Genomic DNA, 16,744 nt, shown 5'->3' with positions numbered 1-16,744 from the left:
GACTAACACTAAGGCACTCCAGGTGACTAAAACTATATGAAAACTATTCAAAAGACTATGTACTAAAACTAAATTTTTGCTGCCCAAAAACATCACGGACACCAGTGTCGTACACTGAAAATAGCAAATCTACATGAAGTTCACAATGTATCGCACTGTGGTGCATTGTGTGCCTGGCTGACGTTATCTGGCTGCATTGAAGTATATATGATTCAACTGTTCATTATGTCGAATCGCAATCTAATTAAGAATCCTAATACAAAAGGAATCTCCACCCTATAGGAATCAAGATCGTATCGAATTGGTAAGTGAATCGTCCCACCCCTATACCTGCATGCCTGCCAGTGAACGGGGTGCCCCGTCACATTCCAGGTTGAACAGCGTGGTAGTGTGAATGTCTGAGCTGCGGTGCCCCATGTCGGGATGCCCCATGCATGCCAGTCCAAGTTGAACAGTGTGGTACGTAGTAACTATGCCCTCCTTCTCACTGAGAGGAGCTCTCAGACTGAGGAGTATCTCTGGCCTCTGTTGCACACCTGGTCTCCATTATCTCTCCATTTCACAGGCTTGCACCCCCTAACAGGGCAGCCTGGGAATGGGACTGGCTCTTTCATCTTCCCATCATTATAGCAGTCTGCCCAGGGTCAGGGCCCAGCCTGACAGGCATTCCAGCAGCAACAGACAACAACTGATTTTAGTTAAAAGGATAGAAAAAAAAAAAGTTGATAAAAAGAAAAAAAACCTTGAAGAAAGCTTGAGTCAGAGAAATATTAATACGAACTAGTCTCGTAACAATTATTGTATTAAGAATTCTTCTCAGAGCTCACTTTGTCCCAGAGCTATGTGAAATATGAACCTGGAGCTCAAAAGCTGTGGGAGGAGGCCCCCGCTGCCTAAACCCAGGCCTGCTTACAGGCTTACAGCTCCACCTCTGGAACACTAGGGCAAGCATTTACTGTATGGTAATGTTCGCTTACACAACCATATACTGTACAATACATCTAGAGTAACACACTGGCTTCCGCTTGTAGATAAACAGACATGCACGCACGCACGCACGCAAAATTGGTTTAAGTCCGAAAGGTGTTGGTAGATTCTGGCTTTCCATAAATTAGTAAATATGAAAGTGTGGTGGGATATGATGTTGAGTGTTAGATTTATTCTTCTGGTTTATCACTCTTAAAACCTCTCCACAGAGGGACCATTGCGGAAAGATATATAGGTGAAGCCAAATTCTTCTCTTCGACTCTTTAACCCATTCTGACCGGGCACCCATTTTGGTGTTAGCATCATGTTACGCTTTATGTATTGAAAAATAGCAGATCTACAAGCTCATATCGCGCCACCGAGTGGCGCGATACGAGCTTGTAGGTCTGCTATTTTTGAAAAATTCGAAGAACGACTGACATTTTTAGAATCTGATCTCAGGTCAGAATGGGTTCATCAGACCAGTGTGCGTCCAGTGGAAACCTCGTATGAATCTGATCTCAGGTCAGAATGGGTTAAGCATTAAAAGGCTTTAGCAGACCACATCAGACAATCTGTGAAATACATTTAAGGGGAAGGGATCCAGCAGATGACGGGACAGCTCTTACATGGTCTGCCCATTATCATTTTGCATACAAGAAAAAAACGAGGTGTGATAATTGATCTCTCATGTACTTCAGCTCACGCTCTCTCTCTCTCTCTCTCTCTCACGTCACGATCAACTGGGCTACAACACACTGGAGGAGAGCGCACCCAAAGCACTCTCAATGCAACATCACTTTAAGGTTACAGAAATGACACCATGAGAAGCACTTTGAAGTGGAGTAAAATTATCCCTCATTTCTACCCCCACAAATGATTTATTAAGGGGGTAAAAGGGGGAAGAGAGGAAAGGAAAGGGCAGACGAAGGAGAGGGAAGGACAAACACATTCCCAGCACATATTCTCTTCATTACGAGTGAGGGGGGAGCCGATCATTCAATTACTGGCTGCCGTCACAGGCTAATATTCCTGCCTGTCAGGGCCCATTCTGGCTCAGTTTTGGTCAGAGTTCTTCTGATGGACCTCATTTCCTGTTAAACAGAACCAGAAGGTGCTGTGAAAATGGCGACACCTGATCCTGTGTCCAGGAGACAGGAAATGCTCCGGCAAGTCCCAGAGCCATGCCAAGACACACTCCACACCTTCCCTTGCATGAGTCCCGGGTGGGTTTGGGAAGCAGCAAGGTAGGGTTTTAGGTGGGGTTTAGGGGACCTAAATGGTGCGAAGGGGCAGGGGGGGCTATGGTGATACATAGAAGTGTGGGAGTTGAACTGTATATTGCTGGGCATTCGTTTGCAGGCCAACAGTTTAACCCATTTAGACCCCATTTAAAAACATTCACTTTGAAAGAATATATATTCAAAGATTTGCTCCACATTTTTACGATTTTTCAAAAATAGCAGACCTACAAGCCCGTAGCGTGGCGCGCTATGAGCTTGTAGATCTGCTATTTTTCAATAGCTAAATTATAACATAATGTATGTGACCGCCAAAAGGGGTTCCCGCTCAAAATGGGTTAAATTGATTTCACAGTATCAGATCTTCAATTGTCCATTACCACTAGAAGAATACAAATCATGATATGGTACTGTACCTAGCATTACAACATAGACTTTATAGAGTTTTATGTATTATGTAAAAACGAAAAAAAGACAACAGTCCATTGAGTTTGCAATTATATTGTGGACCCAAGTCCCATGTGTCTTTATCTACGCATGGTATTAAAGTCCCACTGTTACACAGTTGAACTTTAATAACTCGAAATTGAGACATTTTATTTTATTTTGCACGGACAGAAAAAGAAAAACTGCTTCATTCAACTCTTAGTTTTTACTTCACATTAACTACAGTATGTGTACAGAAACACAAACAGTCTTCTGTCCTTTTCTTGTCCATTGATTTTATTTTATTTTATAATTGACTAAATCGATTAGTCTGATTGAACACTTAAACCTGGTTTTATTATGTCATTTTGAAAATGGGAGAATACAAAGTTTGCACATAGATGACTATTTTCAATTCCTTAAAATGTCATTCATTAATCATATTCAAGGCAAAGGTTTGAAATAATCGTGATATTTATTTGAAGTCATATGAGCCAGCCCTAACAGTGACGGTTGCATTGTTTGCAATGGACACAATTCATCCATAATAGTACCAGTAAGACGCGCAAACGCGGGAAGCGAACGCAGCTCGTACATATTTGGGTTTTTTTAAGATTTATTTTTAAGTTACGTTTTTAACTTAGCCATAACCATATAAGGAGTCCCCAAAGCAGCTATACGTCCAAATATGGAGTGTGTTGCATCAATCACAAACAAATCACTCAGCTCCATATATGGGCACAAAGGGGGGACACACGGACGGACAGACAGACATGATCTGCTAGGTCTCATAGTAAGTGCTCACTGCGTTCGCAATCACTGCGTTCGCAATGATGGAGAGTTGGTAACCAAATGGACCCTTATTAGATCTTTAAGTCTTTCTACACTATGTTAAACACCTGTATTAAGCTACCTAATTTACAAAAAGTCTACACAATATAGAGCATGTCAAATCATTGTAATTCTCTCCTATGGTACCACATCAATGCAGCATGGAATGGTGGACAAAATCTTATCCAACGAAAACAAAATATTCCTTGGCCGTCAAAAACACAATCTTTTGTTAGCCCCGGAAACAGTCCGCTAAATAAGTGTGCTTTACATTGCTAGCTTACATTTCTATCGTTTTAATTTATATGATCCAAAAAGGCGTTCATATTTTGCGGGAGAGACGGATGAGGAGCAGTAATTAAGCGCCAGTTATATCGATCCGTTCAAAACCACGGAACTGTCCACAGCCCTGTTTCAGAGGAGGGCTGTGGACAGTTCAGAAACCACCCTGTATTACAGCGGCATAATTGGTAGGCAGTTTGGTCATTTAAAACAAGATTTCAATGCAATTTTAATGCAAGAATAATGACTTCTATTTTGACATGCTAACTTTCCAGGAAGAGAATTAAGGCTGTATTTTCTATTAACTCTATTAACTCAATGCGGTCATTGGTAGGCAGGTTCATGAACTGTCCAATGGACACTGTCCATACACTCACACTGAACAAGCCCAACTTCTGAGTAGGGTGAGGGTCGGTCAGTGTGGGCACTCAGCACACCCGGAGAACAGTTCACTAGATTTTCGAACGACAACGCATGGAACGAGTGCACTGAATAAACAAACGACAATAGAGCACACCAGTGCGCTCAGTGTGCATTTCCCTAAATGCACTGGTCCAGATTGAGCGTTCTAATCTATTTAGTTTGGTAGCCAATATCTGTATAGCTATATAATTGCTTATTCCAAACTAGGAAACATTAATCCACAAGTCAAATAACCTGTTCTTTTACAATCGTATGCTTTCAGTTTGATCTTAAATCACCTATCATTTAATCTGACAAACAATATCAAATTAGCTTGACTTGTCCTCAAGGCTGGGCCAAAATGAATTGTCTTTGACATTTGTAAAGGAAGCAGACATTTATTGTGGCTGTAGGTAAAGGGATAGGCAGACTACATGGGTGGGGATAAGGATAACAGGGAATGCCTCTATTGGGATGTAATGTGGGCAGGGGGGATTCTGTGGCTTTTTCAAGCTTGGCGATGAGATTCCTGCTCTTTACGGTCGTCTGAGTGAGTTCAGCAGACTGCCTGTCAAGGGTTACCGTAGGTCTATAGCCCCTGACAGCAGAGGACTCGGCTCATGTGCAGAACAGCCCTGCTTAGCCAGACCTTTCACTGACTTAGACCACAAATGTATCCAGTATGTCCACACTATATCTGCTGGTGACATGCTGTAATTTGTAACTTCAATGACATTCAGATCAGATCAGTTTACACAGAGTTTGACATGTTCACAAAACCTCAAAAGGTTTGCTATCTCATTATGACAGTGCTTGGCTTAAGGTTCAAAATATGTTACAATTTCTCATAATATTTTTTGTGAGGCACCTCCTCTCGTGTGTGCGTGCGTGCGTGTGTGCGTGCGTGTGTGTGTGATAGACCATCTTGGGTGGTTTCACTGTCACACTTTAAAACGTTGTGACGTGTGTAAGGGTGTGCATCAATGTGACAGAGGTGACTCTCCACTGTTGGCTAAGCTGGCAGCCCAACGCCCTGACCAGCACAGCGTAGGATTGAATAGCATGCTGGGATAGTGTGGTGGTGTGGTTTTCCCTCCCAGCTTCTGCTCCTCATTTTCTGCCTTTCTGGGCTCAAGAGTCTGTGCCAGCGTCAAGTCAAACAGCCATTAGAGATATGTTTTTCATTTAAGACAATGCCCACGATTACAGAGCAATGCTTTGCAAAACCATAGCCTTTTGTAGTCGCTTTGACTAGAGTTGTCTAACATTTGCACCATTTATTCCCCGCAAATGTTGAAAGCCGATCCTAAAGAGCTTTGGAAACCCCACCAAGCCATTAGTGTGACAAAGAAAGGCCTCAGACCTCAGCATGGCATCACCACCCACCCAGTCAGAGTCATACTTTACAAACAGGGCCCGTGATATTCTATCCAACAAAACTGCAGCATGTCTGTAGGCGAAACGAGAGGGAGTTAATGCCGTGGCATGTCAGTAGCCATTTAAGGTATATGAACAAAGTTTGCAGGACAAGGGAGGCCCTAGGAAGCTGTCAATCAGTTCCACCGCTGTACTGAAATGATAGAGAGAGGGGCATTGAGGATGATAATTAAATATAGGCCCAAGATTGGTGAGGTGGGCCCTATACCTTAAGGCAGAGACAGCATGGGTTTCAGAGATCAGCTTGCCCTGGGCCCGTGTTGGACTCAGGCGCTAACCCAATTTCACACTCTCTGACTGGGCCTGGCCTGTTTCAATGCAGTGTTTGAGTGTGGGTGCCATCTGGTCCAGGCCTGTGAAGGAAATGGCCTGGCTTTTCACACTGATCGGATTAGGGTGTTTTTAATTCATTCGGGATGTGCCCTTGCGTGTTAATTGGCTCAACATGGCTGATGAATCAAGCCTATTGCTGGAGACAGGATGGCCCCATACCTAAAACTCCTCAAAAGTTTTGTACTGCTCAGCAACCAGTTAGCTACCCTTTTTCAAGGGGTTTTAATAGTTCCTAGGCTTTTAATCCATTCAGGGGCTTTTCAAAGTGAAATTACTTTGACAAAATGGTATGATTCCTCTTATTATCTCTAACAAACTATTATCTCTAACAAATCTGCGTGGGATTCTTTTTAGGAGACAATGGAAGATGTGTCCCGTACTAAAGTTTAAACAAATAATATGCCGTCTATAAATATTGATTATGATTCTTGCATAGATAAGTACAAAGGAATTAAGTAATTAAGTGGTTTAACCCATTCTGGACTGAGGTCGATTAAAAAAAAAACATTTTCCTGAAAAACCCATGTTTCTATGTCAGTGGGGCTCAACCTTTTTCATGTCAAGGACCCCCAGAATTATTGCGAACGCAGTGAGCACTTACTATGAGACCTAGCAGATCATGTCTGTCTGTCTGTGTGTCCCCCTTTTGTGCCCATATATGGAGCTGAGTGATTTGTTTGTGATTGATGCAACACACTCCATATTTGGACGTATAGCTGCGTTCGCTTCCCGCGTTTGCGCGTCTTACTTGTCTCTATTGGGCCACGGACCCCCATCTCAAAACATGTAGTTTCAGGGGACCCCTATTTTTCAATAACTAAAGTATAACAGAATTCTTGAAACACCAAGAGGGGTTCCCGCCCAGAATGGGTTAAGCGGTTTGCCTTGAATGTCACTTTTAATTAAAGCCCATTCAGAAATTCAGCAAACGCGGGAAGCGAACGCAGCTCGTACATATTTGGATTTTTTAAAGATTTTTTTTTAAAGTTAATTTTTTTTTAAGTTAAGTTTTTGACCTGGCCCCTTTTGTGCCCATATATGGAGCTGAGTGATTTGTTTGTGATTGATGCAACACACTCCATATTTGGGTAACAGCGGGACAGACACACACACAGACAGACAGACATGATCTGCTAGGTCTCATAGTTAGTGCTCAGTGCATTCGCAACTAACGGCACAATTCAGAATAAAGTGATCAGAAGGTCACTCTGCTTCACAAAACATAATTAGCAAATCAAAAAACATTTCACAAAATAAATATTAAGTAGCCTACAAAACTAAACAAAAAAAGACAATACCAACATTTAAGAACAAATTGAGACTTATTTCTAATTCGAATAAAATCTGAATTCTGATTCCACAGAACTTTGTCAGAACTCAGACTTTAATCACAGAAGTATGAATCTCAGAAGTCAAACTACAAAGGGGTGAGCAGTGTAGGCAAGGGAAGTTTAGTCAAACTACAAAGGGGTGAGCAGTGGAGACAAAGGGAAGTTTAGTCAAACTACAAAGGGGTGAGCAGTGGAGACAAAGGGAAGTTTAGTCAAACTACAAAGGGGTGAGCAGTGGAGACAAAGGGAAGTTTAGTCAAACTACAAAGGGGTGAGCAGTGGAGACAAAGGGAAGTTTAGTCAAACTACAAAGGGGTGAGCAGTGGAGACAAAGGGAAGTTTAGTCAAACTACAAAGGGGTGAGCAGTGGAGACAAGGGAAGTTTAGTCCTATGTTGCGCTGATAAGAGCAATGGGCACCAAGGTATGGCCATTTGAAGTGTTAAACACGGCTATAGCACTAGCTGCCAAGCAGCACCCAGTTTCACTGTCATACCTGCATGTGCAAACTTTCGCGTGTTCTGCAGTAGGCCTACACAGTATGGCAGAACCCCTGCCATACTGTACTGTACCGTACCGTACCGTACCGTACTCCTGTGGCATGCATATGTTTTTGTGCATGGAGAGATGTGTGCTAACGGAGTGGTTTGTTAGGAGAAGCCGACCGGATAAACGGCCGTGTGGTTGTGTATCCCTTGCCATTAGGGTAGAAGGATTCCTAATGATCATGTTTTAGGCTGGGGAAAAATACTGATACGCGTGCCCAGTTTGAAGTCAGTCCTGTATATGGGCAATGGGCATGCCCATATATGGGCAATGGGCATGCCCATATATGGACAATGGGCATGCCCATATATGGACAATGGGCATGCCCATATTGGACATATAGCGGTCGGATCGGCGGTTCAAATAATAGCTTTTGCAGAAGTTTTAGAAATGTCATTGTGCATACAGTACGTAATGACGTCACATCACCATCACACAATGACATCACAAAACATGCCCTATAATAATGAAAGTCAAATAAGAAAGTTTGCAGTTAGAATATTTCCAAGCAATCGGTTGTTCTAGCTAAGTTGCCAATAAGGTTTTTGTTGTCTGAGATAGTGATAAATCAGACAAACCAAGACACTGAGAGGAGACGGAGGACAAAAGAAGGGAAAGATCTTTATCATCATGGCGCTGGGTGCATGCGGCAAGCTATCCAAATGGATCCTCCTCATTCTCAACACCGTGTTGCTTTTGGAGGGGATTGCCATGCTGTCTCTTGGCTTGTGGCTGAGACTCAACAATGACACCAAAGGCCTGTTTGAAATGGCTACGTTCAGCACAAGTGCATTTGTCGCCGGTGTGACCGTGCTGATTACACTGGGTTCGGTGTTGCTGGGTGTGGTCACCTTTGGAGCCTTGAGTGCCTACAAGGAGAATCGATTGGGCCTCGGATTGTTTGCCATTTTGCTGAACGTCCTCGCTGGCTCGGTGGTGGTACTCGGACTGCTCGCTTACGCCAAAAGAGAGGAGGTTGGGGCCCAGCTGTTGGAGTTCTACAGCACCGTGTATGCTCTGTATGTGGCCCTGAAGGACCCGGCCATCGCTGTCACCCTCACACTCTTCCACAGTGCGTTCCATTGTTGTGGCTACCTGGGGGGCTTGTTGGAAACGAATGAGGTTAAACAGACTTGCCCCAAACCCATCGTTTGGGTGTCCGCCTGCCCTGCAGTCATTCCAAGAGCCATCGAGAGCAAAGCGCCGGTGGTCATGGGCATCTTCTTCGGAACTGGAGGTGTTCTGGTCGCAGGCCTGGTGTGCACCGTTATACTCATCAGAAATATCAAGAAAGGCGCTCAGGTGGCAGGTGGCAGGTGGTGACAGTGTTAAAATGCCTGTCTGCCACCACAGAAGCCGGGGGTTCGAATCTACTGCGGTGTGTCCGACATTGTCCAGTGTCCATGTGAACACAATTGGCCCGTGTTGACACTTTTGCAGAGGAATTCTTCATAATAAAAAGACGTTGGAGTGTCACGCAGATGAGGCAGATGTTACTCTGAAAAGCCCCACCTTCCATTAGTCCCCAAAACCGGGGATACCTCGTCTTATATGTCTGTATAAGCATTAATATTCCAAGCGAGGTTATGGCTGAAGTCAGAAATGACCACAGAACATCGGCGTTATGATCAAAACCATGGAGAGTGCTGTAGATTTAAAGTTTTTTTTTTTTTGCCGGCGCATAAACAAGGAAGTGAACGGCAGTGCGTATGTGCGAAATCCATCTATGATCGCTGAAGAAGGAAAGGCCAAAAAAATATATATATTAAAAAATATATATAATGGTTTTATATCAATAAAAAAGGACCTAAAGACGCCTATACAGGTCCAAGGCCAAGACCTTACGAAGCCAGCGGCAGTGGAGTGTCATAATCCCTCCCCTCCCCCGGGCAGCGCTGTGGCTCTTACCGGCAGTTGCGGCGCCTGGAGCGGCGGTCGCCGAACGGAGCTGTCATCATCCAATCACCTTCCCCGGCAGATGCCGCCCCTCCCCCTGGCAGCGCTGCGTCTCATTGCCGCTGCCGGAGAATGCACTCCTAATAATAATAATGGGGTAAAAAAAAAAAAGGGAAAAAACTATTATCCAGCTATAAAGTCAATTAATTCACCTGCTAATGTTTGTTTAGACTTAGAGCATTTTAACAAACAGAGTGGCAGCCAAGTCTATGGCCTAATGTTGTATCATCATGTGGGTCAATATAAATACATAAGGCAAGTGCAATAGCGTTCTCATTCACAACCTCTGTGGGGGAGAAAAAAATGCTTTTCTATAGACAAATTCAGAGGCTTGCCTGGGTGCGGCCATTACTGAGGTGTACCATTAAGCGCAGCAGCACTGATTAGCTACACCTGGCCTACGGAGCACCTGCTCCATGGATTACACCTCAGTAATGGCCGCGCCCAGGGCACCCCTCTGTGAATTGGTCTCTATAAGACCAGTTTGATTGACTAGCGGTATGTCACAATGCCATAACGTTGGCATTGCAGTATGCTGCCTGCAATAATAAAACCACGCCTACATCTTGTGCCACCCCTTAACCCTTATCCCTAAACGTATTTGCTATTTTATAAAACCTTTAAAAAATATATAATAATTGATGCAGATTGGCTAGTTTAACTATTTTAAAATGATTTTCAAAATGGCAAAATGTTTGATTGATTGATGCTTCCGAAGAAGCCCAGCCCATTATGGACTTACAGGACAATTTTTACAGTTTACATAAACAATTACAATAAACCGACATGACGGTTTGCAAACAATGATCAAGTGAATACCAAACTGACACTCCAGATCCTTACAAGGCAGATTACATAATAATATACAACATAAAATAAAATACACCATTAGCCTACTTGAAGAGCTGGGATTGTCTTCTACTCCAGAGGCTCTAGAAACAAACTGGCCTGTCCTAAATACTTCATAATTAAATAACCAGTCTAACTTCTGTCCATCATCTTCCCAGAATAGATCAGGATTTCTTTGTTCCATTGCCTCAAACAGTGGAACCCTCAAATCATAATACAGGGTACAATAAAACATAAAATTAAATTCATTTTCCACATCATTTAGGTATACGTACATTACATAATCTATTCTTCTGGCACCGCTGAAAACTGCCCTACCTCAATAGCCAGAGGCAGGATACCAGTTCAAGTACAGTACTGTACTTATATCTCCAGAATTGTGCATAATCCCTCCCCTCCCCCTGGTGGCGCTGTGGCTCTTACCGGCAGTTGCGGCGTCTGGAGCGGCGGTCGCCGAACGGAGCTGTCATCATCCAATCACCTTCCCCGGCAGATGCCGCCCCTCCCCCTGGCAGCGCTGCGTCTCATTGCCGCTGCCGGAGAATGCACTCCTAATAATAATGGGGTAAAAAAAAAGGGAAAAAAATATTATCCAGCTATAAAGTCAATTAATTCACCTGCTAATGTTTGTTTAGACTTAGAGCATTTTAACAAACAGAGTGGCAGCCAAGTCTATGGCCTAAAAATGTGAAATGTGTGTGTGTGTGTGTGTGTGTGTGTGTGTGTGTCGTGTGTGTGACGTGTGTGTAAACAACATCGGGATTTGTCCAGGTGACTGAGAGTGTAACCAAATGGACCCATAACAGTCCATTTGTACAGTCTCACAGTTTATTGTTCTAAAAGGGTCCTTTGGTTCCATTTCTAGTAGGCTAAGGCTACACTCTCACAGTTACAGAGTCACCTGGACAGATACTGTTGTTGTTTCCACACACACACATAAATACAGATAGACAGATATTTACATTTCATAGCACAATTCTGGATTATTTCACAAAGGTTAGTCACTTCATCCTGGCCTATAGTGGGATTAAAACTCAATTTCTAACCACTGGTACTGATACGGTATGCCTACGCATTGGAATTTTAGCAGATGGTGTACTTTTGTTGTGTTGCATATAGCTTTGTGTGTTGCTTCCAGTCAGTGCATAGGACAGATCATGAACATTGTCCTCCATGGTAGTATTATCTGAGACTATCAGGTGTGCATAAGACTTTGCTGCCTCCATGGGTGTTAAAAGTATAGTAGTTGGTCAGATATTAGTCTTCCAACCCTCAGCCCCACCTGCCTCCTACGAGCTACTGTACTTGTACTGTAGCTACTGCATCAGATGATGTAAGTACTATTAACCCATTCTGACCTGAGATCAGATTCATACGAGGTTTCCACTGGACAACACACTGGTCTGATTAACCCATTCTGACCTGAGATCAGATTCTAAAAAAATGTCAGTCGTTCTTCGATTTTTCAAAAAAAGCAGACCTACAAGCTCGTAGCGCGCCACTCGGTGGCACGCTATGAGCTTGTAGATCTGCTGTTTTTCAATAGCTAAAGCATAACATGATGCTAACACCAGAATGGGTTCCCGATCAGAATGGGTTAATTGACCATATTATACTGCCTCCTGGTACTTGATCATGCTGTCAAAAAAAGAACATTATGTTGCATCATGCAATAATATAATTTCCAGCATCCACTGCCAAAAAGTTGCATTTATTCTGCTACTCTCGGCTTGTGCTCGATTATACTCAAACAATGTCACCATCATAAGTAAAGTAAGTAAGTCAGAGAGGCTTTTTACCGTATCAGCCAGGGTGCGGGAGTCTATCCCCCTTTCACAATGTGCTAGACCCCTGGGAGATGGAGTCTGTCCCCGTTAGAATGTGCTAGACCCCTGGGAGATGGAGTCTATCCCCGTTACAAGGTGCTAGACCCCTGGGAGATGTAGTCTGTCCCCGTTACAATGTGCTAGACCCCTGGGAGATGTAGTCTATCCCCTTTCACAATGTGCTAGACCCCTGGGAGATGTAGTCTATCCCCGTTACAAGGTGCTAGACCCCTGGGAGATGGAGTCTATCCCCGTTACAAGGTGCTAGACCCCTGGGAGATGGAGTCTATCCCCGTTACAATGTGCTAGACCCCTGGGAGATGGAGTCTATCCCCGTTACAAGGTGCTAGACCCCTGGGAGATGGAGTCTATCCCCGTTACAATGTGCTAGACCCCTGGGAGATGGAGTCTATCCCCGTTACAAGGTGCTAGACCCCTGGGAGATGGAGTCTATCCCCGTTACAAGGTGCTAGACCCCTGGGAGAGAACAACTACAATCAGCTCCTAGTACTTAACGCACGACATCAAGCCATGCGCCTCATACGCCGCGTTGGCATGCAGTGCCTGGGATCGAAACCATGCAATGACCTTGGGGTCGAAAGGCGAGTACCGACTGAGCTACTACCAGATATATGCTCTAACATTACAACACTTCCATAAGTTCCTGCCATAACATACACAGTCATTTTACTCACACAATTCTTACTATAGTCTATAGGTCTAATGCAAGTGCATGTGTCCGACAACATGCTTTTTGGGTTGATACATATATTATGCCACAGTACACATTCCAGCTGCCAATGTCACATTCTGCTTTACCAGGTATAGGCCTAATGCAAAAAGATTGAGGCGACACTTCTATTACACAGCTCTGTAGAACCGCTTTCTAGAACATACTTGTAACCATTTCGACACACATGGCAAATCTGCCATGTGTGCTAATGAACATAAAAGCAGCAAAAGCTGCTAGTTGCCCTCATTCCTCAAACGAGTTTGTGACAGAAAAGTGGACCTAAGCCTATGATAATGTTAATGCAATTCTTGGCATTTTAATATACCGTATGTCATCAATTTGACTTGATGACATACGTGCCAACAATCAAATCTCACAGCAATTCCTGGAAGCCTCGAAGCTTGTGTACACAAGTGTGGACTTGTGATGCAGACAGGCAGCCAGGTATTCCCTTGAAAATATGTAACATTATGCAAAATGTTTATGTATATCATATATTCATATTCTAACAAACATGTTTACAAAATTGTTTGCAATTAATGGGGTTTAACAGGTGATTGCAAGCAATTAAGATCCAGCAATCAATGTATCACATTTACAATCCTATAGGTTTGATGCTTAATCACTAGTCAGTAGTCACCTATTTAAACAAGAGCTTTGACAATCATTACTATTAAGACCTCTTGCATAAGACACAAGAGGATTGTCAGTATACCTCAGGCATCTTTTCATGGAGAGTGAGGTCTCCCACGTAGAGTCTGTATGTTCCCTCGGCCCTATATGTTCCCTCAGTTTAGATTTAGGCTTGGGGTTAGGGTTGGAGTTGGTGTTAGTTTTGTTTGAGGGAACGTAGGTACACCCCCTCCTAAGTCAGCTGGTTTTTGTATTTGGAACCGCCTACCCTACCCAAATACAAAAAAAAATGTAAATAAGGTCCCAAAAGGGGCTTGTCAATTTGAAACCTCAGTTATGCAGAGACGCTCAAAATCCATACCTGTGCTAGCGCAGACCTGTGCTCTTCCACTTTGGGTGGTTTGGCTAGTTGGTGGTTTAAAGCGCAAATAACATGCATTTTAAAACTGCTTTTAATATTTTATATCATATTGTCTATGTCCCTCAAAGTTATTTCTAATGGTTTGAGCCTCAATCACCACTCTGATATTCCTTGTCATTTCTTTCTGGACTTTGAAAGCAGTTTTAGCTGAGGGGGTGGGGGTGCTGATATGCAGATTATTTAATATTTGAGTAATTATAATACTGATGCTAGGTAAAACCAGGCTTGTTTCCATCCCATGCCAGCTTGGAAAATCAACAATGGTGGACATTGTAAACAAAGTGGAAATGCAAATTTGGAATTGAAGACTGAAGAAGAGGAGGAATTATACAAAGTAGGGTGACATTGATGACGTCACATCACGAGGAGGACAAAATCAGTTGAGCTGTTCCTGAGAGCAATTTCCATTAAAGCACCTGATATGATATGAAAGCCAGATTGTTCAAAATTGGTTATTTGGTTATTCGAAACTGGACCCCATAAATTCTGAAATTCTGAGTCCCCCACCCACCACTGTAGGCCTATGTTTTTTCCCGCTTTTTACCACCTCTATGACGATTAGTGTATATTGTTATGATGAATTGAACATGGTGGACCCTATTGTAAACAAGTGTAATGCTTTATGGTGTCGTCCACAGTTAACAGTCTTGTATTGAGTTGTGCTTGAAATGTACTGTAATTCTCAAAAACTGTTGTTAATACATTCTTCAATCAATCAAACAAACAAACAAACACACCTGCTCTAGCTTGTAGCATCTTGCCAATAACAAACGTGTTATTTATTACCTGTTATGTGTCCCCGAGTGTCAAAGGAACCCAATCCACAGGTAGGTAAGGCGTCAATCTTTGCTACAATGGCTAGTGTTCCTACTTCCTACTGGCTTTTACAGTATAGATCTTATTATTTTGTTTGGAAGTTTCCACCAAAAACTCTTGATCAGCCTGCTTTGCTCACAACATCCCATAGCCTGGAGGGTTTGCTCTGCGATTGGCTAATCCTTTGCTAGGTCAACGGCCAACCAATATGCGTGTGACATCATCATACCTGGAAGCCACTGAGTGGCAAAAAACTACTTTCTGGCCTTGACAGTCCATTCATCCAAACAGAAAAGTCCTGTCTGATTGCATTAAACAATGTTAAGCTCACCAACATTGCAGCCTTACAAAAAGCTTGAATTATCCTCTATCTGCAAAGTCTGTGTTTCATGAAAATCCACCATAGAAACGTTATGAGCTACTTTCTGTCAAGAAATGCCCTGCATTTGATTATTATAGTGTCAGAGTTTGGAAGTGCTTGCTGCCTCCTGCATTATGTGACATTTAGAAACAGGTGGTACGCAGGACGGTTGAGTGATTTCCAACGCTTCCAAACTCCAACACTCCTGCTCAATGTTTTGCCACTCAGTCTAGATGAGGGGGGCGTGTCCTGATGAGAACATCATGCATGTGCATACTCCATATTCTATAACTTGATCAGTATACCATTTGGTCTCAAACTGGGGTCCTTGAGGTGGTTCCAGGCTAGGCCCTAGGGGGTCCCAAGCAAAATGATTTAGTATCAAAAGTGTACCATTTTAACCCTATACATCGCTATTTTCAACAACAAAACATTTAATATTCTTCATATTACCACAACACAAATCTTTTCAGATGGGGATCTGTGGCCTGGAACCAGTCTAATCTCTGATGTAGGCTATTACTATTATTCTTTTCTCTCACTTTCTGATGACAGCATAGTGTGACGTAATTTCTTTGGATGAATGAAATGGTATAATTGACATTTTACAACAGTATAAAAACTTTTTTATATTAATTTGACAACAGTCTTTTTGAAATTACCATTTCCGCAATTTCCTCAATTTCCATTTCCGCAATTTCCATTTCCACCATTTCCACAATTTCCGCAATTACCATTTCCGCAATTTCCGCAATTTCCATTTTCGCATTTCCGCAATTTCAATTTCCACCATTTCCGCAATTTCCATTTCCGCAATTTCCGCAATTTCCATTTCCATTTCCAACTATTAATGGCAGCTGGGTTTCATCATTCAAATAAAATAGAATTCTGTCCGTTTAGCTATAAAATTATGTCAGGGAATAGGGATACACAGTATATGTCTTTCATTTGCATTGCATCTCCCCCCCCCCCCCCCCCCCCAAGCTTTTATTTGCGTTCGAGTAATAGTACAACTCTAATAGTATTACTTATAATAATGTAATTAAAGATAACTTCATTCAGATTTATATTGGTGGCGTTATATCACAGGCCGATTCACATTTTGGCCAATACAAATCCTGTGTTAAATTAACAGATCCGTTAAGGGTCCCCAGGCCGCACGTTGAGAATCAGTTACCTGCCTTTCTTCAACGCATTCTGTATACTAGTATCTCATAGTATAGCCATCCATATTGTATATAATTCTAACATCTGACATATTGCCAGGGAGGAGACCCCGGGGCAGACCAAGGCGCAGTTGGAGGAAACACGTCGACTCACTGGCCTTGGAACGTCTCGGAATCCCCCAGGAGTCA

The 16,744-nt window shown here is 42.9% G+C and overlaps 2 protein-coding genes across 2 annotated transcripts in view; one reads left to right on the top strand and one right to left on the bottom strand.

Moving 5' to 3' along the window:
* LOC308331553 (small ribosomal subunit protein uS12m-like) overlaps positions 1-16,744 on the bottom strand; it is a 265,229-nt gene that overhangs the window by 108,473 nt on the left and 140,012 nt on the right. The window lies entirely within an intron of this gene.
* Positions 8,425-9,834, top strand: LOC308314869 (CD9 antigen-like; the record flags this gene model as incomplete). The annotated part of the gene is made up of 2 exons (XM_080762631.1): positions 8,425-9,096; positions 9,688-9,834. 2 exons carry the CDS (start codon positions 8,425-8,427, stop codon positions 9,832-9,834), a joined length of 819 nt encoding a protein of 272 aa, XP_080618757.1.

This window comes from Protomyctophum bolini (genome assembly GCF_963924005.1).
Source record: "Protomyctophum bolini genome assembly, chromosome: 1".
Lineage (NCBI taxonomy): Eukaryota > Metazoa > Chordata > Actinopteri > Myctophiformes > Myctophidae > Protomyctophum > Protomyctophum bolini.
This window is presented reverse-complemented; position numbering and strand designations above follow the sequence as displayed.